The sequence below is a fragment of the Aulonocara sp. 'chitande type north' Nkhata Bay genome, linkage group LG5 (assembly GCF_057382095.1).
Source record: "Aulonocara sp. 'chitande type north' Nkhata Bay isolate Kocher_YH1m ecotype deep benthic linkage group LG5, A_spYH_male_GT1.1, whole genome shotgun sequence".
Lineage (NCBI taxonomy): Eukaryota > Metazoa > Chordata > Actinopteri > Cichliformes > Cichlidae > Aulonocara > Aulonocara sp. 'chitande type north' Nkhata Bay.
Genome location: NC_141348.1, coordinates 34,663,989 through 34,689,505, shown reverse-complemented (window position 1 = coordinate 34,689,505; position 25,517 = coordinate 34,663,989). Strand labels below are relative to the sequence as shown.

At 39.4% G+C, this 25,517-nt stretch overlaps 1 protein-coding gene and 2 pseudogenes across 2 annotated transcripts in view; all 3 read right to left on the bottom strand.

Moving 5' to 3' along the window:
• The window catches only part of LOC147331111 (transcription factor HES-5-like), a 1,355-nt pseudogene extending 1,217 nt beyond the window's left edge, over positions 1-138 (bottom strand). The window contains exon 1 of the transcript XR_015129253.1: positions 16-138. The product of XR_015129253.1 is annotated as a transcription factor HES-5-like (transcript). The remainder of the gene's footprint in view (positions 1-15) is intronic.
• Positions 139-7,379: 7,241 nt separating this feature from the next.
• On the bottom strand, positions 7,380-7,993 carry LOC147331110 (transcription factor HES-2-like; annotated as a pseudogene).
• A 4,124-nt stretch (positions 7,994-12,117) lies between these two features.
• On the bottom strand, positions 12,118-25,252 carry LOC147331109 (uncharacterized). Its single transcript, XM_086293176.1, has 6 exons — positions 24,778-25,252; positions 22,595-22,818; positions 20,858-20,960; positions 20,241-20,336; positions 18,967-19,481; positions 12,118-18,586 (listed from the first exon to the last, which is right to left on the bottom strand). The coding sequence occupies exons 1-6, from the start codon at positions 24,817-24,819 to the stop codon at positions 17,131-17,133; spliced, it is 2,436 nt and encodes an 811-aa protein (XP_086149302.1). The 5' UTR covers positions 24,820-25,252; the 3' UTR covers positions 12,118-17,130.
• Between the last annotated feature and the right edge of the window lie 265 nt (positions 25,253-25,517).

Below are 25,517 nucleotides of genomic sequence, written 5' to 3'. Positions count from 1 at the left end.
TGATCTCCAATTTACCTTATTAGTCAAAGCGAGATGATCCTGAGAATTAGTCATTACTGGAGAGACTGTAGCTGCCATGGCTGGATCTCTGTGCTGTAGAGGTCTCTGTAGAGAGACTCTGATCACTGCTGCCTTCATCCCTCCTATTTATACTCCCACATCTCCATATGAATGTGTGGGTCTTGGTCTGACTGGAGCTTCTCACGGTGTTGACCAATCAGAGTGCCTGACATAAGAGAAAAGAAATCTTGCCTGCCAGATGCTCTGTGGTCATATTAGTAGGGCACAATTGTTACATCCCAGGGGAACAGGTGGTGGACTGAAGTGGAGATGGAATAAAAGACTGAGAAAGCTCTGTGTGGATCTGGGAAAGTGGTGACCCTGTAGAGACTATTGATCTGATGCCTGGTGCCAGTGACTTTGACTGGGCACACACTTATCAACCAGTTACAGCTGTACAAGTGCATATACAGACCATGTATCAGTGAAAAATTTGATTTCACTCCTACTGTTTCTCTGCTTCTGATGTCTTCACTCTTCTCACATTTGCTGTGAGCTAAACTGTGCTCGGGACACTGTGTCCTCAGTCAGAAATTGCATGTTCTTTGTACTAAGAAGCTGATCCAACTGATGAAGACTTTTCCATTATCAACTACAACTCTACCAGGAAAGGTCTGGATAAGTATGCAGTTTTTCTCTGACTCAGGTGTCAGATATCCATATCTAGTAAGTGTGTCCCCTGTCTTGTGGTCTGTAGTTAGTGTGAGCAGGAAGATTTCTCACTTTCCCACACTCAGTATTGAATGATGTGGTCGGTGCACTACAAAGGTCTTTGAAAGGAGCTTTTGTGATGGTTGCTCGCCGTGTTTCTAACGGAGACAGAGGCCGACGTCACCAACCATCTGGAGGGAAACAACATGATTGGTTGCCTCAAATATTTAATTACATTTGAAAATATACTCTACAGTAACTGAAGTTATTTTCAACAAAATCACAGAATCTTAGTTCCACTTTTTAACTTTTGAGTGATATTATTTTTTAACATCTAGTGAACTCGACGGTCAGACTTTGCATGAAAAGGGTTTTTCCGGCAGCTGTTTCCCGAAGTGTGCCAATCCCCTCTGGACAATAGGCGCATGCTGGTGCGGTTTAGGATGCAAATTATCTCGAAGTGTGACTCTTTGCCTCAGAGGTTTCCCACAATCTCTCCATTCATCAAAGTTTGCCGTTTCATCTAAGAAGCTGGCACACATAGTCATCTTAATTTAATGAATTTCTTTTCCATTCTTTTTTTAGATATAGATAATAGATATAGATATGTAATGTTGCACTCCCAAAGCGCAATAACACATTTTTGGAATGCTTTTCACAGCAAAATCCTTTTTATTTTTATAGCTGTACAGAAAATTATTACAAATGTTCACTCATTTTAACGTTTTAGTTTTCATAGCCTTCATTTTAAACCTTTTAGTTCGTATATCTATAGGTTAGGATTATGTTTAACCCATCTAATAATTCCTCATCATCACCATTTGCTATATTATTACAGTACTGATCACTCACTGTAAATTCTTTCAAGTAACCATCAAATTTAAAAGATATCACACAGGTAGTTTTTGAATTCTAACATGTCAACCTGAGCACACTGGCCAGCTTTATTTTTAATTAGTTTTAAGTTTGTTTCTTTAAATCTCCTTTATTTCCGCTTGGTTGAGTTTCAGTTACTTTACAGAGCCGAGTTGCTTGTTTCGCTTCAGTTTTAATTACCATGCTAACCATGTCAGTCAGACACTAAAAGATAATGTCCCTAGTTGTGACAATACCTGCTAGCTCTTCATTAAGCCATATAGAAGTTACGCTGAAAATGTTCATGGATGATATAAAATTATTCCACTGTTTGGAATCGCAGAGTGATGACAAAACATTATATCAAATCAGTACAAGACATGAATTCACACTTAAGGAGTCAGCAGTACATTAAACTTCCCGTTTAAACAATAAATGCACGTAGCTGATTAGTTTTTTCTTTTATTTCAACGTGTCTATATTTGTAGGTACATGTGTTGTAGATATAACTTGGTTATATCTACAACAGTTTACTCATATATGGAAGTTAAGATAATCACAGAGTCAAGATTAGATTAATAATCAGTTAAACTAAGAAGTTAAAACAGTTGAGCTATCCATTGCTTTTCCACAGTAACAGATTAACAACCAAAACTTTTTGGTGATCCTCTAACAGATAAATGTTGAGTAATAAGAGGGATTATAAATGCATATTCTATCTCTTCAGGGCAAAGGTCTAGAGTCCCACTGGAGCTCGTCAGTGAGTTTCCCTGGTTTCCCACTCTGTCCTTTCACTGCTTTGACTGTAACAACAATAGCAGTGTCCCTCATTATACATCGCATTAAATGCATTGTGTGACATCACTAATGGGTAAACTGTTAACGCTTCTTGATTGATAACACCCACAACTGACAGCTGCATCATTTTAAATGTTTTTCCAATGGGTTTGGTGGCTTTATCTATTCAGGTATGAACTGAAACTGTTCATCAAACAACCTTGCTAAATGGCTTCAAAGCTTTATGGTAATTATAGATAATGATGTCATTTGTGAGGAAGTCATTTGTATATAGTAAAACTACAGACTCATGTGAGAACGCAAAATTGTCAGCTGGCAGTGTTTGTTTATTTAACAAGGCACACGGCGCCACATGAAGTATAACAGCTACAAGAGGAGGTGATGAGACATCACATCTGTAGCTCGTGTCTGCGAGTTACACTGTACTCAGAGAATGTGAAGATACAGCTGTCTTTATGAACCAAAAACAGTGCACAGTACAGGGTTCTTTAACATTATTTAGCAAATGGACAAAAGGTTTTAATGAACAAAACAAATAGAGTAAGTCTGACCTTTAAACAGATCAAATGATATTAAACCTTATTAATGGTTAGCAATCACATTGTCACTAAAAACAGTGATATTGTTACACAAAAAAGCTTTTACAGTTAAAGGATAAATGTACTAATCCTAAAACGGATCATTTTTCTATAATCACACAAAATAATATTTTTTTTAAAAAACTTTTAAAAAAGCATTAATATAAAGGTGATTTGTTGGATCTTACAACAAATCTGTTTGAGTAAACGCAGTTTCAGTATCAGAATTTGTCCATAAAAAAGGACACTCGAGGTTTTGACCAAAGTGATCAAAAAATAATGTTACTATAACATTATCAGATTTTTAAGTACAATATAGTACAATATAAAAGTAATAATTGCCAATGCAATCAGACTTCACTCATGCAACATGCATGACATTTCTTTTTCTTCTTAACCAGAAAGATATTATTGCTTGCATTTCTTCAGGAAATATCTTTTTAAAAATACAAAACACACACAGTGTGTGGAGATATTAACACTTCTGTTAATCCAGAATAACAAGGTATTCAAATTTCAGGAATTCAGTCCAGTAATCTTTGACCAGTATGGTCAACTCATGAAGTTGCAACTCCAGTCTGTAGGAGTCTACCATGACCTCCAGAGGGCAGTGTTGACCCAGCTCATGTCCTTAGTCCTCCTTAGTGGAGGTAGTGAGGATTGTGCAGCTCAGAGGAGAGAAGTCAGCCTCTCTCCTTTAAAGAACATCTGTCTGCAAGGTGTTTGTATAGTTCAGCTAATTTTTCTGGGACTGAATCTTCAAGTCCTCCTGCAACAGGAGGTACAGATGGACACATCCGAAGTAGCTCTAATCAATAGCTGCTGAGTCCACAACTTGGTGCTTCTGCTGAAGTCTTCTCAAGTTCAAGCCATAATGTCGTCTCTAGGATGTCTGCTTTCTCCAGTTTGGAGTCTGGCTGCTGTTTAATGATCTCTGGATCCAGGAGAGACACGAGTTGCTCAGGTCACCGGTCGATCTGCTATCTGCATTATTTCTCCACCAGAGGCTTTCTGATCTGCAAGAAGAACAAAATCATTAAGAAATTAGTTCATGTGCATAGGTCTATCATTATGAAGCAGTAATTCATAAATTGGCATTCTGAGAGTCTCCAATTTACCTTGTGATTCTTGAGATCTGATCCTGAGAATATCAAATCATTGCTGGAGTGACTGTAGGTGCCATGGGCCTCTGCAGCATGGCAAGGGTCTCTGTAGAGAGACTGATCTCTGGTGGCTTCATCCCACATATTTATAGTCCTGCATTTCCATATGAATGTGTGGGTCTCGGTCTTACTCAAATTTCTCACAGTCTTGACCAGTCAGAGTGCCTGACATAAGAGAAAGGAAATGCCAGCTGCTCAGTGGTTGGGAACAATAGTTACATCTCAAGAGAACAGGTGGTGGGCTGACGCAGAGATGGCGTAAGAGAGTCAGAAAGCTCTGTGTGAATCTGGGAAAGTGGTTGTTAAAGAAAGTAGATCTGCTGCCTGATGCTGAGATCAATTGACCACTACATGCAAATACAGCCTACAAACCCATAGTATATATCTGTCAGTGATTCTGTTTGTTATGGGTATTGTTCAGGAAATTAATACGGATAAAGCACTAACTCAATGCTCTGTGGGTGCAAAAGTAGAACTTAAAATTTTCATAGCTTGTTTAAAACCTTTTTGAAGCTATTTAGAAAAAAGGCATGTCCAGATGGGGCAGGTGTGACCTCTGTCTTGTGGTTTGTAGATGGTGTAAGCAGAAAGTTTCTCCCAGGTTCCCACACTTAGTATTGAGGGATGTGGTCAGTGCACTACAAAAGACTTTCAAAGGAGCTTTTGTGATCCTTGGTGGTCGTGTGCTCCAACAGAGACAGAGCCAGACGTCACCAACCATCTGGAGGGAAATGATCTGATTGCTTCTGTCTATGAGCTGGATCATTATTTTTTTTGTCATTTCTTAAAATGTAGAAAAGTGAACATCATCATCTCTTCAAGCCTTAACATTTTGCAAATGAGGGTGAGGGATTGAGACAGCTACTTCTGAAGTGCGCCAAATCCCACTGGACAATAGTCTATGTTGGTTTCGAACTCAATTTAAACAAAGTTTTCACACATTCTGCCTACTGAAAGAATAAAACTGAAAAAAGATTATCTTTGGGAAATTTATCAGTAGCAAATATAGTGTCCGTTAAGAAATCCGGTTTCTTCCAAAAGAAATCCACAATACCACTGTACACTCAGGTGCGTTACCAGTTCTTGAAGTACAGTGTTTACTAAAGGATTCATGCAACATCAATGAAATATCAACATCAACATACACTGAGATTAACAATAAATACATTGCTTTACAAATTTATTAGACCACCTCTCATAAAAAACAAGAAAACACAAGTATTTTAGAAATCCATCAAAACTAAAAATTTAATTATTTATTGTTCTAACAGTAACAAATCCACCAATTGCCTTTTTACACCCAAATTTCAGTCATCACACTTCTCCGAGACAGCACGTTTATTCTCACTCCAACACGCAACATACCGTGTTGGTATGTTACGTCTCATAAGGATGCGGAAGGGTACCTTTCGCGTAGCTATGAGACACCTCAGGATGTGACAAATCTTCAGTATGTTACACGTTGGCAATGAGAATACACCGTCTAAGAAGTCAGAAAATAATCAAGCACAACATTCAACCACTAAACTTTTTTTTGTTCAATAATGCAAGTAAGTGAAAAATAATGTTGTGCTTTACTGTTTTTTCAGCTTTGTTTTCAACAGTAAATTTATAATTTAAAGGATAACAAAAAAAATACATTTTAGTATTAAAATTTTTCAAATAAGACACTTCTGCATAATAATGGGTTAACCATTAACAAAGCAAGAAAAAATATTTTGGTAATTGACAATGCTGTTCATTAAGGGCAGCTGTACCATAAACCTTGGTGGTGGTCTAATAAATCTATTAAGAACTGTATATTTACTCTTTAGAATCATCTTCTGATATTTACAGTAAACTAATCTCCTTTGGTATTTGGTACTGGTATTTTATGGAGTTTCAGCATCATACTGTAGTTGTCTGTAAAACCTGCACCTTTTTGTCCTGTTTATAACGATACATAACACTGAAATCTTTATCTTTATTATGTACCCGGACACCACTCTGTTATACATGGTTCATTTTTTCATAGCTTTATAACTTGGTTGATATTAGCCAATAATATATATATAATTAAAAGAGTTCTAACTTGAAAGAGTAGGCTTTCGAGTATACCCTCTTAACCTTAGGGTTAGGTCAGCATTTGTTGGGGGTCTGTGAGCAAGGCTCCTCTTTTTTCCCACACTCTGTCGTTTTGGTGCTTTCACAAGAAGAAAAATAGAAGTGTGTCTCATAACCAACACATCAGGAGACACTAGTTATCTTTAAAGTTTTACCATTTTTCCACCTGGGAAGGAGAACGGCACCAAAGTGATGAATCACTCATTAGTTTTTGCACTTAAGTAGAGACATTATGAAATCACTTACATTTGGCGTAAATCACTTACCTTCATTTATAAACTGCAACACAGATAAAAGATTTTGTCAGATTAAAGATTTTTTCAGATTAATTTGAAAGTGTCCTTTTCCTTGATTTGATCTTAAATAACTGTGCAGGTGATTGCCTAATTTGTTATTGCATTTTTGAGAAAACTTGGAGCAAAACTCTTTATTTCAGCATAGATGTTCTTTAGGTTTGTATGGACAACTCATGACATGTTGTCCATACAAAAGAAGAACACAAAAAAATACGGGATGATTTGTAAAATAAAAATAACATGTCACACAAAATCATTTGATTTCAATTATACATTTTTTAGCATAAACTCAGGCTGCGGTTGAAAACAGATAATGGTGATGATGCATCGCAGCTGTAACTTGGTAACATCAGCAGGACATGAAGAGTGAAAGATCAACTGTCTTTACAAAAGACAAAAACATTGTGACATAAATCCTCATATCAGTGTCAGAACAATAAGCAATAGTTTCAACACATATCACCACAATGTAATGTACAGTGTTACTTTAAATACTAGTGAGCAGTAGCTGGATATGCTTGTTTGGTCAGCTTATGATTTGATTGGAACACCAAGAATGTCAAACGTTCTTTCTTAAAACAAAAGATATGTTTGATTTAATTACTTCCATGGGAAATATGTTTGACAAGGAAGTGTGAAGTACACTTAGTTTAAAATTTAAACGTCAAACTCCCCAAAAAAGAATTTATTTTTCAAATATTTAACCAACCAGCTGACCAAGCCTTGGTCCTTCAGCTTATCTGTGTTTTCTCTCTTTACTTGAAAGATAGCGATATCACTGTTTCTTCAGGAAATGTTAAGTCATTGAAATTTCATAGAATTCAGTCAATATCATCAGTATAGCTGATCTAGTAGTGACTCCAGTCTGTGAGCTTCTACCATGGCCAGCAGAGGGAGCTGTAGACTGGACTCTTGTCTTTGGCTGTGACAATCAGAGGAGAGAAGTCCGCCTCACTCAGGTTTCCTTCAGAGGAAATGTGCAGCTGGTTGATGTGGTTCAGACTGAGTCTTCACCTCCTGTTTTAACAGAACATGCACCAGCTCTTGAATACATCTTGAGTAGCCCTTAACAGCTGCTGAGTCCACAGGTTGACACTTCTGCTGCAGTCTTTGCAGGAAGCCAGGATGTCTGCCTTCTCCAGTTTTGAGTCTGGCTGCTGTTTGAGGAGCTCAGAACCCAGGAGAGACTTGAGTTGTTCAATACTGCTGTTGATTCTCTTTCTGTGGATCTTCTCCACCAGAGGCTTTCTGAGCTGCAAGAAGAAGAACAAAGTCATTAATAAAACAGTTCTGGTGCATAGGTTTAGTGTTATTAAACATCATCTTTAATGAATAATGAATGACATTCTGATAATATCCAATTTACCTTATGATTCAGAGTCACATGGTCCTGAGAATTAGTCATTACTGGAGAGACTGTAGCTGCCATGGCCGGATCTCTGTGCTGTAGAGGTCTCTGTAGAGAGACTCTGATCTCTGCTGCCTTCATCCCTCCTATTTATACTCACACATCACCATATGAATGTGTGGGCCTTGGTCTGACTGGAGTTTCCCACAGTCTTGACCAAGTAGAGTGCCGGACATAAGAGGAAAGAAATCTGGTCTCCCACATGTGCGCTGGTCATATTAGTAGGGGACAATAGTTTGATTTCAGGTGACCGGTGGTGGACTGAAGTGGAGATGGAGTAAAAGACTCAGAGAGCTGTGTGCAGATAATAGAAAACTGTGACCTTGTAGAGAATACTAATACACTGCCTTGATGCTGAGATCAATGACTTTGACTGGGCACACACTCATCATCTTGATACACTTTCTGTATGAATTTGTGAGCAGGAAGTTGCTGTCAGATTCCCACAGTATTGAATGATAGAATAGAATTAGAATAGAATTCAACTTTATTGTCATTGCACATGCACAGGTACAGGGCAACGAAATGCAGTTTGCATCCATCCAGAAGTGCTTTAGTGATATAGATATATTACAATATATATTAGCAATAATATAGATATGTGAGTATATTACAGAAATGGGTCTATTATGGTATGTTATAATGTACACGGTATGAAGTATGTTGTGAATATTCTATAACTATAAGTATGTACAGGCTGTAGTGAGTACAAGCTATGTACAGGATATGAACAGGATATAAATATGAAAAACTATACAGAATATGAAATAAATAACTTTACAGAAATCTGAGATATACAGCTATACAGAAATGGGAACTATGCAAGTTGTAAACAGTTGTAGGGTTAAATGATGATGTCAGTGCACTACAAAGGTCTTTAAATGGTTACTGAGCTCTAACAGAGGCAGAAATTGACATCACCACCATTCTGGGATCCATCGTTTCAGTTTACATTTTGCAACTGGGTGAAGTTAGAACATCTAATTATCATGAAACCTTTATGCTGTCGGATGCTGATGAACGTCATATGTTTTCATGAAGGGGGAGGTTGAGGCAGCTGTTTTTGAAAGTGTGCCAAATCCCCCAGGAAAATAGTCAGGCACCGGAGTGGTTAAGGATGCAAATCAACTTGAATTTTGTCCTTAGAGCTTTCTATGCTCACTACATTGAGTTTAGCATGTTACATTGTTACATAACTGACATATTATGACTCAACTCATCTTAAATTTGCAAATAAATATTTTTCTTGTTTAGCAGCGTTGATTTACACCAGATTTTCTACCAAGCTCACTGATTTGACAAATATAGCTTTCCTTAAGTGTGATCATATTCATTTTAATCTTTCTATTAAGGTCAAAGGTCTCGTGTATTGTCCCTCTGGGGATCTGACCGGGACTCTTCTGTGCTTTCTCACAGTCTGTCCCTTTACCACTTTTACTGGTGGATCACTACCTTGTGTCTCATTATGTGTCACATTAATCTGGGAACACCTTTTGTTTCCTTAAAATTTCCATAACTTTCTCCTCAATACTTTAACAATAGAGCAAGAAGAACTGTGTCAGTTCATCAGATCTCTTTATGTGCACACAACAGTCAATCTTCATCCTCTAATAAGTCTTTTCTTTAAAAAAACAAAACAAAAACAAATTAAAAGAGGACATGTGAGCCTAAATGCAAAGGATTAGATGTGTTTGTGTGTATTCAAAGGAATTGCACAAACAGGGAAGGTAGGATGTGTTGGTACATCACATCGGTATGTTTTCTCACTTCACTCAAAAATATCAGAGCAACTGTCATCTCTACATAAAGATTACGAGGTTCATCATCAGCGTTACTTAAACCGTTAAAAATGACATTATCTGCACTTTCTACCAAAGCTGCCTAATCATCGGCGTAACTTTGTGCTGAACACTGGGGGAGGGGGGGGGGGGGGGGGGGGGGGTGTCAAGATCTCTGTCTAAATAAATAAATAAACCTGGGTAAATTCCCAGATGCTTTAACATGCAACTAGTTTGCTGGTAATACCTGGAGTGAGTAAAGAAAATCAACAGCCTATTTATGCAGGATAATTCATAATTTTATTGGGGGGGGGTTATATTGGTTGGGTCTGATTATTGGGGGGGTCATGGGGGGGATCTATTGGCTAGCATTTGTTCTTCATTCCTGGATGAATGACTGCCTGTGAGAAACGTATTGCCTAACACAACCTCAAACCTCTACACCAGGGGTCTCAAACTAGTGGCCCACATCACCCCTACTTCTTCACGTATATTGACGTGAAGAAATATAATGCAATTTGGCCCTTGAAGTTACTTTTTTTGTTAGGGAAGATTTGTTTGTTGTTGAGTGCAATGTTAAAATAAGTTCTTTAAAAAGAAAAATCTTATTTAATATGAAGGCAATATGAGCAGAGAGTACAAACGTTAGGGATTGGCTGTTGTAGCTCAGTGAGTTATTTGTAAAGAAAACAGTTTTCACTAATGTGTACACTTATGTCTGCATTTCTTTTTGTTAAATACAAACAAAATTGCGATGTCACGTGTCTGGCCAGAAAGAGAGTACCAGTTTATCTATTTGGTTGTTCAGTTAAAAGCTTCAGTTAGTTAAAAGTGAGGGAAAAAAATGTGTTCACGTTTGCAGTTTCAGAAATATTTGTGGGTGTTTTCTTGTTTGTTTGTAGTACTTAAAGGCTAAAGTGGCTCTCGTATGAGATGACATTGCCGGCAGTGGCCCACAGCTCCTTTGAGTTTGAGACCCCTGCTCTACACCAGTGTCTCCTACCCACTGTGCCGCGCCACATAGGTGTGCCGTGAGAAATGATCAGGTGTGCCGTGGAAGATTATCTGGTTCCACCTGATTACTACTAAGTGACCGTGTACAACTACATTAAATGGGTTGCCAGCTGCCAGTAAAACAGAAGAAGACGAAGTAGAAATTATATAATAGTCATGCTGCAAGTGAGACAACACAGCGAGTAATAACAATAGATAAATATATTTGAAAAGAAAAAGTAGTCAATATGACGTGGGTCCTGGAGAAAGTTCCGACCCAGATGAAGGCCCTATCAACATTCATTTTGTAACATTTTTGTTTGGTGGTGCGCCATGTGATTTTCTAATGTAAAATATGAGCTGTGGCTTCAAAAGTTTGGGAAACACTGCTCTACATTATCTGCCAATTGTTGTTTCTTAAGAAACTACTTTGAACACTAACTCAGAAAAAAAAAACATCCAAAAACGATGCTTATCTATACATACAGAAGAAAAAAAGTCAGAGGATTTGATTTTAGTGATATCCAAAAACAACATCTCATTTTGTCTGATATTAAAACCAGCCTGTAGCAGTTGCCCACGTCCTCCAGAGGGAGCTGTTGATCGGATTCTTGTCTTTGGAGATGCTGGCCTGAGCTGTGGAGCTTACAGGAGAGAGAAGTCAGCCTAGATTGATACAGCCAAAGCACTGGTCCCAAAGAGACTATTTCATTTTATCTGGTTATGATATTTTACATGTTTCATTTAGCAAAGTACATGATGGTAAAAACTGAATTAATGTACATCACAAAAAAGAAACTTATTTACATGATGTTATAGTAAGTGTAGCAATACAGTAATAAATGACTACATGCCTATAGTCTTTTAAAAGTGGACAGTTATCAACAATAGCGAGCATCATCAGTTTTTTACATAAAGTTTAAGTCAGTGTCGTTATAATATAAACACGCACCAATGTAAGACTATTCTAAAACAGATGGGCAGGATTTCCTTTTTACATCCAATTCTATCTTAACCTTGGTTCAGAAATTTTAGATGTCTTAACCTTTTGTCTCAGCTGGACTCTTACTTAGTTTAAGAGTCCTTACTTTTCATTGTTTTTACTTATGGATTAATGCAGCATTAACTAATGGTGATCTGATTGGTTGCAATGTGGGACCTCTTGAGTTATCCTTTAAAACACCTGAAGCTGAAATGGCTTTATTTATTTTAATTCAAATATTGTCAAAGACACATTGAAAGCCGAGTTTTCTAGAGTAGTAGTGATAAAGGTGATATAAGACTGAATTGCAGCAATCTGTTGAAAATGGCTAGGCTCAAAAAACCCTCACCTGTTCAAAACAGCTGTGTACAGACAGAAGTTTATTGCTTGTGTCTGACTGGCAACAAAAGTTAAGTCTTGAATAAAAGCACAAAACAACAATTTCATAGCTAATTAAAATCTCTTTATTACAATCACATGTACATCATTATATTCCAAAAAGCTTGCCGTAGTGAAAAGTACCCTTGCACAGACAGATGGATGCGGTGTTGCAAGCTGGATGGAAGTATTGTCAGATGGAGTAAAACAAGTATTGAGATCCCCCAGCAGCAAGTATCTCCGCTCCAGTGTGCTTTTAATTTCACATCACATGAGGACAGCAGCGCTATTTTCAGCCCTCTGTGTCCTTGTGTAACGTAAGCAAAGAGAATGAGGGGGGTGGGTGAGAAGGAAAATTTCTCTCTTCGTCATCCATTATTCAGAGTGTTTGAGTCACAGCTGAAAGAGGTAAAACGGGGAAATAAACAGGGTGCAAGGTTGATTTCATGTCTTTCCTCACTGAATGCTTAACAGGTTTCAAACTGTTTGAATTTTCTTTAAAAAAAAAAAAAAAGATTTTGTCTGTCTTCTTCCGAGTGAGATTAATTAATTAGAAAGCAGCAATTTCTGTGAAGTGCAGGATCCTCTTAGTTTAGCACAAAAACTGGAACCTTCAGCTGACATCTTTTAATACAACTTATGGCTATTAGTGTCTTAGCATAAGGTTGAATACTATTTTTAATATTTTAAACGCCAAAAAAATCATTTAATTTTAAAATTCTTTTTTTTACAGCACTTTGATAATGAATTAAGATAATCCTGTTGTGGGTGTTCTTTGTGTTAGTTTCTGGAAATGTGAAAATAATAATAATAATAATGTAATGAAGCAGATTTTACAGCAAAAGAAACAAAGTACAATGATTTAAACCTATACACTGAAACTCTGATTTAGCAGAAGTTTACACTGTACTCACAATCTGCAGATTTTGATTTAATTTGAGATAAATGAAATGAAGCAGACCCAAATAATACAGAGTAAACCTGGTTGTTGTGGACCCTGGCTGTCTGAATTCCCTGGGCATTTGCTAAACTTGCCCAATTGCTAATCCAGCCATGACTGAACTGTGTGCAAATGCAGCACAGTACATCGCATCACGAAACAGGAGAAGCTTGTTTCAAAATTCACAAGATAGAGGATATTAATCAGCTGTTATGTCTCCATTTTACTTTTTCACAGGGCTATTTTTTCCGTGTTACCGTCTATCTAGTTTTGCTTCATGAGGAATTTAATAAAAAGTTCTAAAATAAGTAGTCTATGAGTTTCCTGCCTTTAAGTCTTTCGCTTTTAAAACACAGCAAAACTGTAATTTCTCCTTTATTCATTTCATATTCACAGATTGATAACATTGAGATTTAAGTCATACAACCTTTGTTTCAAGCTTCATGGAGCTTCACAGTAAAAGGGTCTGGAACTGACTATCAGATAAAACTGATATATATCTGAAACATCTCACTCTGAAGAAGACAGAAAACATTTGTCTGTATTGTCTGTGTCACTTTTAAGCATTACAGTGTTTGTTATCTTACTCATAATTCATGGAAGTCACATTTAACATTCAGACCAAAATGAGCCACTATCCATGAATGCTGATAATGTGGATGTGAGTTTTAAGCATACTAATACTACAGTGTTCATCTCTGTGCTGTATATACAGCCTCCGTAACACAGCTATAAACCTACAGAATCACATCATAAACCACTGGAGGCGTCTGATGGCATTTTCATGTCCTGTTACCGACTCAGTCCTCAAACGCACCATCTGACAAAATCAATATCTACATGTCTTAATGACACAAAACAACAGTAAAATTCAATTGATCCATTTAAAGAGACAATAATATTCACATTTTGTGTTCACTTCTTGAAAACAGTAAATCAAGGTTTAACCAGCTTTTTAACTAAAGTAGCTCGGAAAGATTTTAAAGATCATAAAAACGGTTCACATTGGTTTTGAAACCATCACAAGAAAATATTGAAATATGTCCAACACAATCACAATAAACGATTTTTTCCTCCATAAATCACTATGTTAGTTTATAAAGAAAACATTAACACACACTGTCATTCTATCTACAGTCGTTCCACTGGCCTCGGTCCCTGGTACAGAAAAGTAGGGAAAACTTTTTGTATAAAAACGATGTGCAAAAAGTTGTTTTCTTAGGTCCCTCTCATGGAAAACTATGTAAAGAAATAACGTAAATATATACATAACCTTTGCTGTTGCTGTTGTAAATTCTACGACTGCTGTACACTTGTGGTGACTTGTCACTTTGTGCATCTGTTGAATCGAAAACAAGTTACTGCATTCGATGGAACCCTGACAGGTAGCGTACACAACACCGTCATTGTCATATTAAAACTAGCTTGAGGTATTATTGCACATTTTCCTGAACCGCGGACCTGGAATCAGTAAGTTTTCAGATTTACTCACGCTTCATACCAGCTTTTAGTGGAATGTCGACGCTGACTTTAGCTCTGTCTGTTCTGGGCAGACATACAGTTGTGTTCACAAATTTACATACAGTCATCATTGGCCTTAATGTCATGGTAATTCTGGGGATTGCAATGGTTTCTGTGAACTGTACTTCTTCCAGAGGGAAAGATTGTACAGTATAGGTCATTAAAAAGCAAGAATTGGGTGCACAAGTTTAAATTAAACTTCTGACCTTTAAATTCGTTGGCCTCGATCTAAACGCTAATTAAGATCTGTGAACTATGCTTAAAAGCAGGGTCCGTGCCAGGACACCAACCAATTTTAATGAACTCTACCAATTCTTTCAAGGAGAGTGGTTAAATAATCAGCCAGAATTTTGCCTGAAGCTTGTTGATGGCTACCAAAAGGGTCTGGTGGAGATGTAACCAAACATTAGTGTGGGAGCATGTGCGCTTCTGACTAAGTATGTTTATTTTTGATCCTGTGTGGATTTGAGAAATCCTAAATAAATTCAAACTTGTGCACCTAGTTCTTGTTTCTAGAGGTCAATAAAGATATATGCTTTACAATCATGTCAGTCTGGAAAAAAATAGCAGTTCAAGGCAATCATTACAAGCCCAAAACTGCTATAACATTTATGATGAGTGTAAGCAACCTTCTGACTGTAACCATATGCAGCAGCAGTCTGCAAACTTAATCTAAAGCTGTCTTGAGGTGTAACTTTTTTCTTGAAAATTCTCTCACCAAAGTCAACGCATGTAGATTTCAGTAAACATGCATAAACATTTAGTGCACAGATAGATTTGTAAACATCCAGCCAACAGTAAAGACACCAAGAACAGAGACCCATGAGCCAGGAAGGGCCAGAAATCTGATGCTGCATTCTCATCACGTCAGTAAGAAAGGAATGAAATGTTGTCATAACATCTTTGCAATATGAATGTGCCACTCAGCAGTAATGGTGTATTTTAGCTAAACACTAGCTACAACTAGTAATGTCCATTGCCATCATTTGGTCTCATCATAGAAGTGACCTATAGTTAAACGATCAAAAATAAAATACAAGGTTTGGCTTACCAGAAGGTAACAAATATGTGCAGCTCCTTCTGGCTCCTTTTTAATTATCTGAATCAATTGTATCCATCTTATTAAATTACATTAAGATGTAACTGCCAGTGGCAATGGCTTTTATTTTTATTTTATGGCTTCCCATTAGTTTTATCGTTTTTTTTATACTGGCACTTTCTTGGTTCTCTTTTCACCAAGTGGGACAAATATTCCAATCAGCTGCATGTAATTCATGGCATTAAAAATGTGACGTGAATGTAGCATAAAACTGACTCCCAAAGACTATTACAACTGATTTCACAGACTAAAGCTGTGGTCACCTGTGAAAAACCTCCATGGCAAACTCTTTACCCCCTTGATCAGCATGTTTTTACTCATGTTGCCCAAGCCAGTCAATCAGGTCACACTATTTAGCATTTCAGTTAGAAAAGCTCCCACTGACCTTTGAATTGTAAACAGTTTCTGTTAAAAAACAAAAAAGAAACCTTTAGGATTTGGCATTAAATCTCAGTTGTCATTGTCTGAATTGCTACAGTTGATGGTTTCTGTAGTGCTGATAAAAAAGCATGTAATTCATCATTAGTGCGCAGCCAGGTGCATCACGTAGAACAGTATTGCTCCCCGAACGTCTTAGATTGAGGATCTAAGTGAAAACCTAAATCTCTGTAAATCTATCAGAGCTTCGGTGAAATAAATGGGGCATAAGATGGAGCATGAAAGAAATGATGCAAACAAACACACTCATCTGACCTTGTTCGTTTGTGTGTTATAACAAGCGCCATGTACTGACACAGACGTTTTGTCCAGAGTGCTATACAGTGGTCAAACACCCACACATAAAGCTATCAGTTGAGGTGATGTACAGCAATGACAGTGAGGTTCCCTCCCATTCACACATTCATTAAAGGAACAATTCAACTTTCTGTCAGTCTTCTTGTTCTCTGTCTTCCCCAGAGACTTGAGAAAATGAGTATTAGGTTCATCATTATGCTTCAAATACAGAGATGGTGAGGACCTTGTTCATCCAAAGTCACTACACATTACTGCTGCAACAAAGGTATGAACAGCAGAGTGTGGTAAACATTGCACGCTCCATTGTATGTGCACCGTGGACAAATGCCAGTCATATGGACCCATATGTTACTATGAAAATTCACAGCTCATAATTTGGGTTTGGTTTGACATGAAATTTATGGCCATCTGTTTATCAACCATAAATTAACTCAAATCTGAAAATCCTGGACTGACCAAAAACCAGCTGAACTGGGTGAGACATAAAAGGATTATTTAGCTGTAAATACCTCATGTTGCCCTGGATCATTTTTAAAAAATACATGAATGGCTTTGCAGTGTTTAACCTGGCTTAACACAAGGACTGGAAGCAAGCTGCAGCTAGTCTGTGCTTAGCAAGGCTAAATATGTCCTGGACCTCTCTGTAAGTGACACATGTAGTTAAAACTAATATCATCGTCTCATCTGGCCTCGGAGAGACAGCACAAGAACAATTGCTAAAATGTTGTATTGTTAGCTTAATGTCACACACATTCACACGCAGAGTTGCAGTTAGACACTGTGTCCATGCAGTTAGACAGTGGTGACTGTCAGCAGGGAGCTGGGACACAGCATGTCATCCTGGTTGTCCAGCCTGGTCCCATGAGTCAGGAGCTCCTCTACTGTCGTCCAGTCATCCAACAGCTTTCTGTTCCTCATACGACTCAGCTTCCTCTGACTCAGCTCCAGGACCGTGTTGCACCTGCCTTCTGCAAAACCTCTGACTCCATTGCTGTCCAGAAGACCTCCATCATCAGCGGAGGCTCCTCCTCCTCCTCCTACCACGGGTCCTCCCCTGCTAACGACATCTCGTACAGTCCCTCTACTGGCCTGCAGCTGTTGTAGCTGCTGTTGCTGCCTCTGCTCACGGGCCAAAAGAAATTGTTCCCTCCTCTCCGTTCGACTCCAGTATCGACCCATCAGCATGTCAGTGCTGGTCTCCTCGTCGGTGCTCATCCCGCTGCGCTCATCCGCTAGCTGAGAGGCTCGATCTCTAAGCAACTGGCTCCTAGAGACTCGTGTGGTTGTGTTGGGTTTACAGTTTGGATTAAATTTTGACTGCAGACCAGAACTGTGGTTTAAACTTGAACCTGCATTAATTGGTCCTTTGTTTACATCCTGTCCAGCTGTAGCACAAGCTCCTGTGTGACCTTCCAGAGTGCTGTAGAGGCCTCTGCCACCTCCACTTCCATGAGACTGACGGCTGGCGGGTTTTGGCCATGTGTCATTGACGTCACCGGCCTGAGGAGGCAAGACAAGACTCTGGAGGTGCTGCTGCTCTCCGACTCGGCTCCTCTCAATCTCCTTCTGCCTTTCCCTTTCCATCTCCTCCTGAATCTGTGTCTCCCTCTCCCTTTCAAGCTCTTTCTCTTTTTGAATTTGCCTTTTTTGCTCCAGTTCCCTCTCTATCTCTCTGTTCCTTTCTACCAACATTGGCTCAGGCATCAAGCTTCTTTCTTGTGAGTGCCACCAGTCATGGTGTGCGAGCTGGCTGTTGGAGTTGTTGTCATAGCAACGCTCATGGTTGTTGGCACCTCTGATGTGCCCCAGAGTGGTGGCATGTTGTTGGGGTGAGAGGGCCATGCCTCCAGGGTGGGAAGCCATCACACCTGTCACTAGCTCGGCTTCCTCTGGCAAGCCTGGTGGCAAGACGTTACATGGTGCGACGCCTCCACAGTGGTGCAGGGTTGCAGCGCAGTAGGATGGGGAAGCTGGGTGGCTGGCTCGTCGACGGTACTCTTGTGGAGGTGGCCGATGGTGCAATGTTCTGCTTCTCCTCAGCATCCCAACTGAGCTTGACCCCTGGTGGTGCTGCACTGGCACTAGTGGTCTCCGGTGGCTAGAGGGAGTGCTGCAGGTTGAGAGGACTGGGCCTGTCATTCGTGACACTGCAGTGTGTGTATGGGAGGGATTGAAGAGGGCGCCACTGCTGGAGCTGTGACGGTTCAGACAGGGCCGATCAGCTTTGTGGAACTGGACTGATGAAACCCTGGAAATACAAAGAGTTTAATGAAAAAAAGGCACCAAAGAAAAGGTTTTAGGTCATGTGTAGTCCCTGTAATCCATGGGTTGTATTTTACAAAGATATGTTTTTTTTGGTAAATTAACACAAATGTTTGAGTTCCAAGCAGCATACCTCTTTTTTATTCTGAAAAAAAAAAGTGTTTTAAAAAATTTTTTTAACAAGTTTTAAATCACATTGCAATCAATGGTTGTTTTGTGTGTTGGCTTTCGTTTAGATTGGTATCATTTGTAACTGGTATTATATAAGTGAGTAATATTAAAAACAAGACTGGTTTAACTATGTACACCTATCTGACAGACCTTAGAGAAACCAGCACCACGATAAAAATTTGATATTCTAATTACCTGACTAGGCCACGTGATGGCAGGTCCATGACAGGCCCAGCACCATCCTCCATCCCAATCTGCAGATGCTGACATTGAGGCTGCATTGTCAGCGCCTCAGGGATGGCCTCCAGCAGCTCACGGTGGCTCTTGGGGCAGCTGTCACGCCGTTCCTGCCTTTCGCATGGTTCACCCTGATGTTGCAGCCTGGCATTGTAGAGACGCATTCGCTTCTCCAGCAGCCTCTGGAAGTGCCTGAACTCCCCGGTGCTTACACTATAGAAGCCTGAGTCGCTGAGCTCTGAGGAAATGAAGGACTCTGAGGAAGGAGAGCCACCACCTCCAAAACCCCCACACCCTCCTGGGGCGAGGGCCCCATGTGAATGACAGTCCTCCAGACCTCCCTCCTCGGTCTCCAGACCTGAGAGGTCACCCTGGTGAAGGGAGCCATCTGTCCAGCCCAGACCACTGTCCAACTCATGGTGCAGGGGCAGGAAACCCATTGGCTTCTCTAGCATAAAATCCTCATCATCTGTCTATAAAAACAGGCAGGGTCAGTCCAGTGCATCATGACACCAAACACTAAAAATGACAACATGTTTTATGTTTTAAATGTGTGAAGAATCTCAGTAAAAAGTGAAACCTGGCTGATTGTGTCTGTAGAGTGAAAAACTGTTAAATACTAAAGGTAAGCATTGAGATCTGCTCTAATTCTCAGTTTATTCACTTGCCTTTTGTTCAGTTGTTTCCTGCTTTTAAAAGTTCCTGAGTGACGGTTAAATCAACATCAATGGCCAAAGAGGAAGGGTGCCAGTATTCTTTTTTGATTTTAACAAATCTAAACAAATTTAATCGTGTATGCCTGTAAATAGTGTTGCCAGTCTGTCTAGCATTGAACCACAAGCTCATATCGCCTAATATGAAAGAGGTGGATCTTTTATGTTTCATTAAAAAATAAAAATAGAAAAAAACCCTTAATGACTATTAAAAAACTAGCTAGTCACTGAAAATAAACACTACTAAAACAGAAAATATTTCCAGATAGTATAAGTTGAACTGAGAATAAATAATAGTGGGTGCATTTATGTTAATGAAGGAACGTGTCAGCCGGTGCAGCTGTGAGGCTCAATGACTCCATGACTGAAATGAGTAAGTTTTATTACTACTTGCACAGAGAGTACTAGCAAGTATAAGCAATTCATAATTGATTTAACAAACAGGGTTTGCATACTCGCCAGATATATGTTTAAAACAACAACGTTAACAATTTTATGGAAAAGCAGATTTTTACATACCTGACTGTGGCAGGCGTTTTGCTCTTCTAAGTTAGTACTGCAGCATCCCATCAGGCAGTTCTGTCCCTTTGATCGACGGCCAGCTAGTTCTAGATCCTGAGTAATGTAGGAAGTGACAGAAGAACATGAGAATGTGTAATACAATTTGTTACTGATTAAACTCATTCTTGGTCAAATCAGAAACTACAGTGTGAAGGTACCCATATATTGCAAATGAACTTTTACAAATTCATCCGCAGTGCAACTCTAGAATCACAGATGAGTGTGCATGAGGGTTGTTTTTTTGTTGTTGGTTGTTTTGGAAATCAAACTGTGATTAGAAATTAGAGGTGTAATTGGTAGACCATTTAATATTCCTTTCATGAGCTTTTTCAGCCATGTCAGCCAGAACAAAACAAAAAAACACGTGAGAGAAGCTACTGAGCTGTGTTTTATGAAAATACGAAAATAGTAATAAGCTGTGCTATATGGCCTCATCGACAATCTGGATGCAAGTGTTCTGATGCACTTCTGTGTGTGTGTGTGTGTGTGTGTGTGTGTGTGTGTGTGTGTGTGTGTGTGTGTGTGTGTGTGTGTCTGTCTGTCTGTCTGTCTGTCTGTCTGTCTCTTAATATCACCTGGCGACCAATGTCCACAGTGTCCCGTGGGGAGCTAGGCAGGTAGCTATACCGTCCGCCATCACAGTGATCTTGAGGCAGAGACAGGTGGTTGTAATAATGTCTGAAAGAGATGACAAGGACACAGAATTCAGACATTTTAAAGCAAAAATCCTGGAATTATACAGGTCCGAAGACACTAACGTTCTTCAAAACAAACATGGATAACGTTTCATTGGACAAGTGGGTATCCCCCTTGGAAGACGTAAGTAACGTTCCTTAACTTTCAGGCTGCATAACATGGTTATACATTTGTGTCTGTTTCACTGTATAGTCTGTTAAGTTGAACTTTGTCCCAGTTACTTAAATTTTTATTTTATTTATTTTTATTTCACACATTTAAAAAAATAACAACTGACTCTTACAATCAACAGTTCACAGACAAACTAAAGATGAGACTGCCGACAGTATGAGAGACGGGTGTAGTCACCATGACGGGATCAACTGGTCATGAAGTCTATTGTGACACCTCATCCTGAGTGTGTTTACATCACCATCTTGGTGTTTTGGAACCACATGTGACGGCATCTCAGGAGCACCGCAATATATGATAGCGGCTTTGAAAATCCTTTGACTGTACTGTTGTCGATTAACAGCCAAAGACACAACGGCTAAGTAGTCATTCATGTAATCCTTGATTCTGACAGGCTTCTAGTTGAAGCCTGCCACCTGGGGCGCATGCATAATCATTGTAATCATTACATTGTACTCAACATGTGATAATGAAATTTATGTCACTCAGACACATGCACAAACACACAAACACACACACGTATATGTATACATTACAATGTAATCCCATTACATTTTTCAGTAATGCAGTAATTTAACTGTGTTATTTGCATGCTAGCACAAAGCTAGCCAAGAATCTAGAGTAATAAACCTATAGAGCTGAGTGTATGCTGACCCCAACCCAGCAGCCAGAGCCTGAACTTCAACAGGTAAATGATGGGCAGTCATGTTTACAGCCTCAGTTTCTACCTGTTCATGTTTTTACAAGAGAATCACTGTGACGATCGCTTTTAAGTCTCTTTGGGCTGGTTTTAAACTTTGCATTGTGTTGTCAGCTTTGTGTTTATGTTTAAATACTAAAGAAAGATCCCATGTGTATCCTCTTTAGGATAGGAGTTTGTGTTGGTATGTGAAGCTGTAGCCTCAGGTTTATATTGTTGATGGATAATTATGAGACAGCGTATTTTAGATCATTTTACAGAGTAATGAGAAAGTAATGAAATGAGTAGTGAAACAAATTACTTTCTCTAGCATAATTAAGTAATGTACTGCATTACTTTTAAGAAAAGTCATTTTCTGTGGTCTTTAAAAGTGGAATGATTGAATATTTACTGCTTTTGCTTTAAAAAAAAAAAACCCAAGAAGCATCCTCTTACTAAAAAAGTTTTTACATTTTTACAAATATCAGTAAAGCATTTAGTTTTCTTGTTCAATTAAACAGTTTCCAATCATCACTGCACAGGGATGCAGCAAACACTATAATTTATTTATGATACTGGCTCCTTTTAACTTTTCAGGGCATACAAGGATGTTTGCACAGTATAATGACATTGTTATTTAGTTGTTTAGTACAGTGTGGTCATAAGAAATCCGATGTAACTGCATACCGGCATTTCTTAAAATCACTGTGAGACAAAGTGGTTTTACAGCTCTTAACATTACATAACAAATCATATGTTTTATTACCTGTGTTGGTAAGAGGGACTAGAAGTGTTAAGGCCCGCCCCCATCAGAGGGAGGGGCAGATTGAGGTGCTTCAGGTCAAGGGGAAGGGGCTCCCAGGATCCCCTATCTGCCTCTGTGCCACGCCTCCTCTGGCCCTTGATCTGCATGGTGATTGGACGCTGATTGGCTGCCAGGATTCGCAGAGCATCCCTTTGGCTCAGGTGTGCTAGACTCCGCCCATTCATCTGAGGCAAACAGACAGAAGGGTTGTGATGTTAGCAAAGTTGCCTGCTGCTGAATTCATGTGACACAAAGCTCATTGAAGGACACATCAATCGCCACCAATGGACACATTAACATTAGCTCGATACTCTAATAATCCTGCCTTCATTAACTAATATAACCTTTGTATATGCTTAAGACTTAACAGAGTAAGTGTCTCATTTTTAACACGTCAAACTGTCTGATTGTAAATGTGAAATCTTCTGATAACAAAGGGTTTCCATCTCAATTATATATTTTCTAAACTTTAGAGCTCACAGGTGGGCTTGAGCCTATTTCAGGTGACACTTTGAGAGTGCAGGAATACACCCTGGGTCATCAGAGGGCTGACTCAGGAAAAGAAAAACAACTATTTCCACTCACATTCACAGGGACAACATGCAAACTGCATAGTGAAGTCCTGCCACCAATGGGTTAGAACAAAGCGCTCCAAAAGAACTATACTCAGCTACAGGTAAAAAATAATAACCAGAGTAGTGGTTGGTTTTGATTATAAATACCAGCCTCGAGGGGAAAAAAGTGCCTACAGCTTGAAGGATAACTAGCATTACTCTTAGCTAGGGGTTGGTCAAAATAAAATATTTGTGTAATTCGTGCGTCATCTTTTTGGATTGGTTCTGACTCCTAGATTTTCTCCAGCAACAGAATTTTTTTAGTCCCTATGGTAGTGAGGTAGAACAAAACAGAACTCCACACTGCAGACAGTTGGTACTGTTAGTACGTGTCTTATTGTGGATTTATTTTTTCCTGATTAAATATAATACATGTAACAGCTGCTACATAGAACAGTAGCTATGGTTAATCCTTCACAGCCTGTGAAAACGGCAGGCCTTATGTGGCTCTGGAAGAACTTTGTCAAGTCTGAAAAATAAACCCTTGTGATTTTATTGCAGATACATGGCCTTAAGCTTAGAAACCACTAATGTGTAAATTGGACACCTGAGTTACAAACTGAGTGGGTGGTGTGGACTAAAGATGTGGCTTCTTGCCCTAATGACATGATAGAATTAATTGAATGATGAGGTTCTACAAACAAACATAATCTGGTAATGTGCTGTGGGAAAACTGCATTCATCAACATCACAATCAAATTTATGCTTGCCCGCTGCCATTTTAAATGCACTTCATGTAGGGGTTTTTTTTTGTTTGTTTGTTTGTTTTGCAGTGTGAACACACTACAGACCACAAACGGACTCAATTTTTCAATATTACGCAACTAGGTCAGAAGACCCTCCGCCTGCAGAAAGATGGTAGTTTTTTTCCGGTATGCAACACCCAAACAGCTGAATTATGGCAGTTTAAAGGAAATATGAAAAATAGTGACATGGTATCCACGGCTGCTTTAAAGGGTTAATACCTTCAAGCAGCATCCTGCTTCATGCACACACACAAACACACACATACACTGTCACACACATGCAGCTCAGTGGCTATCGAATTAGACGCATGGACAGTATTGTTAACTCCAGCACATCACAACCATGAGTCACCCTCCTCTACATTCAACTGCACACTCACACACACACTAGCAAACAGGCACACGCGCACACACCATGAGCTGAGAAGCACAAAATGGCACCTGTGTGTGTAGCCAGAGGACGGCAGTAGTCTTCAGGAGATGATGAAGATGTTATACACACAACATTAAAAATTTGACACGCGTACAAAAAGTATTTAGATTTAATGCTGAAGAATTGGGTTTATCATCCATTTATAAACATGCGCACTCACACAAAAATGTAGTCTTGCAGAAATGATGATGCCTTTTTGCATCTGCACATACAGACACACAGACATGCACACGTACGCACGCACTCAAACCTGGATGTGAATGAAGCTTAATTCCATCTACTTTAATGAGACATCATAAAACACTGTTACAGCATTATCCGTAACAGTGAGGCAGGTATTTGGCGGCTCACCGTTTGGTCGCCCATCCACGGTCCAGAAAGCCAGCAGCCCATCGTCACGGTGACAGAGGACAGCTGCCTTGACTCCTATGAAAATCAACGACACTGCTGCTTCCTTCAGCAGATCGTCTCCTCCTCCTCCTCCTCCTCACGCTTTCTGTCTCTCCTCAGTGTGCCTTTCACTCTTGGTCTCTCGGCATCTGTCCCCTCTCCACTGTCCTCTTTTCTCTTCTGTGTATCCCTCTATCTATTTCTTCAGCGTTTCTATCCTTGCCCCTCCCCTTCCTTTACGGCTTCTGATTTTGGCATCCTGCACACACACAGACACGCTTGCATGCAACGCTGCAAACATAAAAATATGCGCAGGCTGACACAGTACATTTAGAGATGGAGAGGGAAACACGCAGTCACACTATGAGGATGGTGTCTGATTGGTAGTCTTTAAAGGATCATCAGCCAATCGGAGGCAGCATTTTCCCTGTGGATGTCTTCCTCTGTGACTGAAACTCCTCAGCAAAGCCTCATGCATAAGGCAGCCTCTACTGCAGCAATATACCCACAGTGGCAGAGGAGACACACCATCCAGACATCCATCTTCTTGCTGTTCATCCAGGATCCCCCAGTTGATGCATGCTGGGAGGTGTAGTGAATACAAAGTATACCGAGGTGGTATATGCTGTACAAGAGAGTATACTTGATTGCTTATAACAAGGGAGCATAGTTTACAGTATCCTGCGGTACTATAAATCGCA

Coding starts and splice junctions, on each gene's coding strand:
- LOC147331109 (XM_086293176.1), bottom strand. CDS start 24,819: ATGGGCTGCTGGCTTTCTGGACCGTGGATGGGCGACCAAACG. Junction 20,337..20,857: donor CTGTGGACATTGGTCGCCAG/GTGATATTAAGA, acceptor TACATTACTCAG/GATCTAGAACTAGCTGGCCG. Junction 18,587..18,966: donor CCATCACGTGGCCTAGTCAG/GTAATTAGAATA, acceptor TTGTATTTCCAG/GGTTTCATCAGTCCAGTTCC.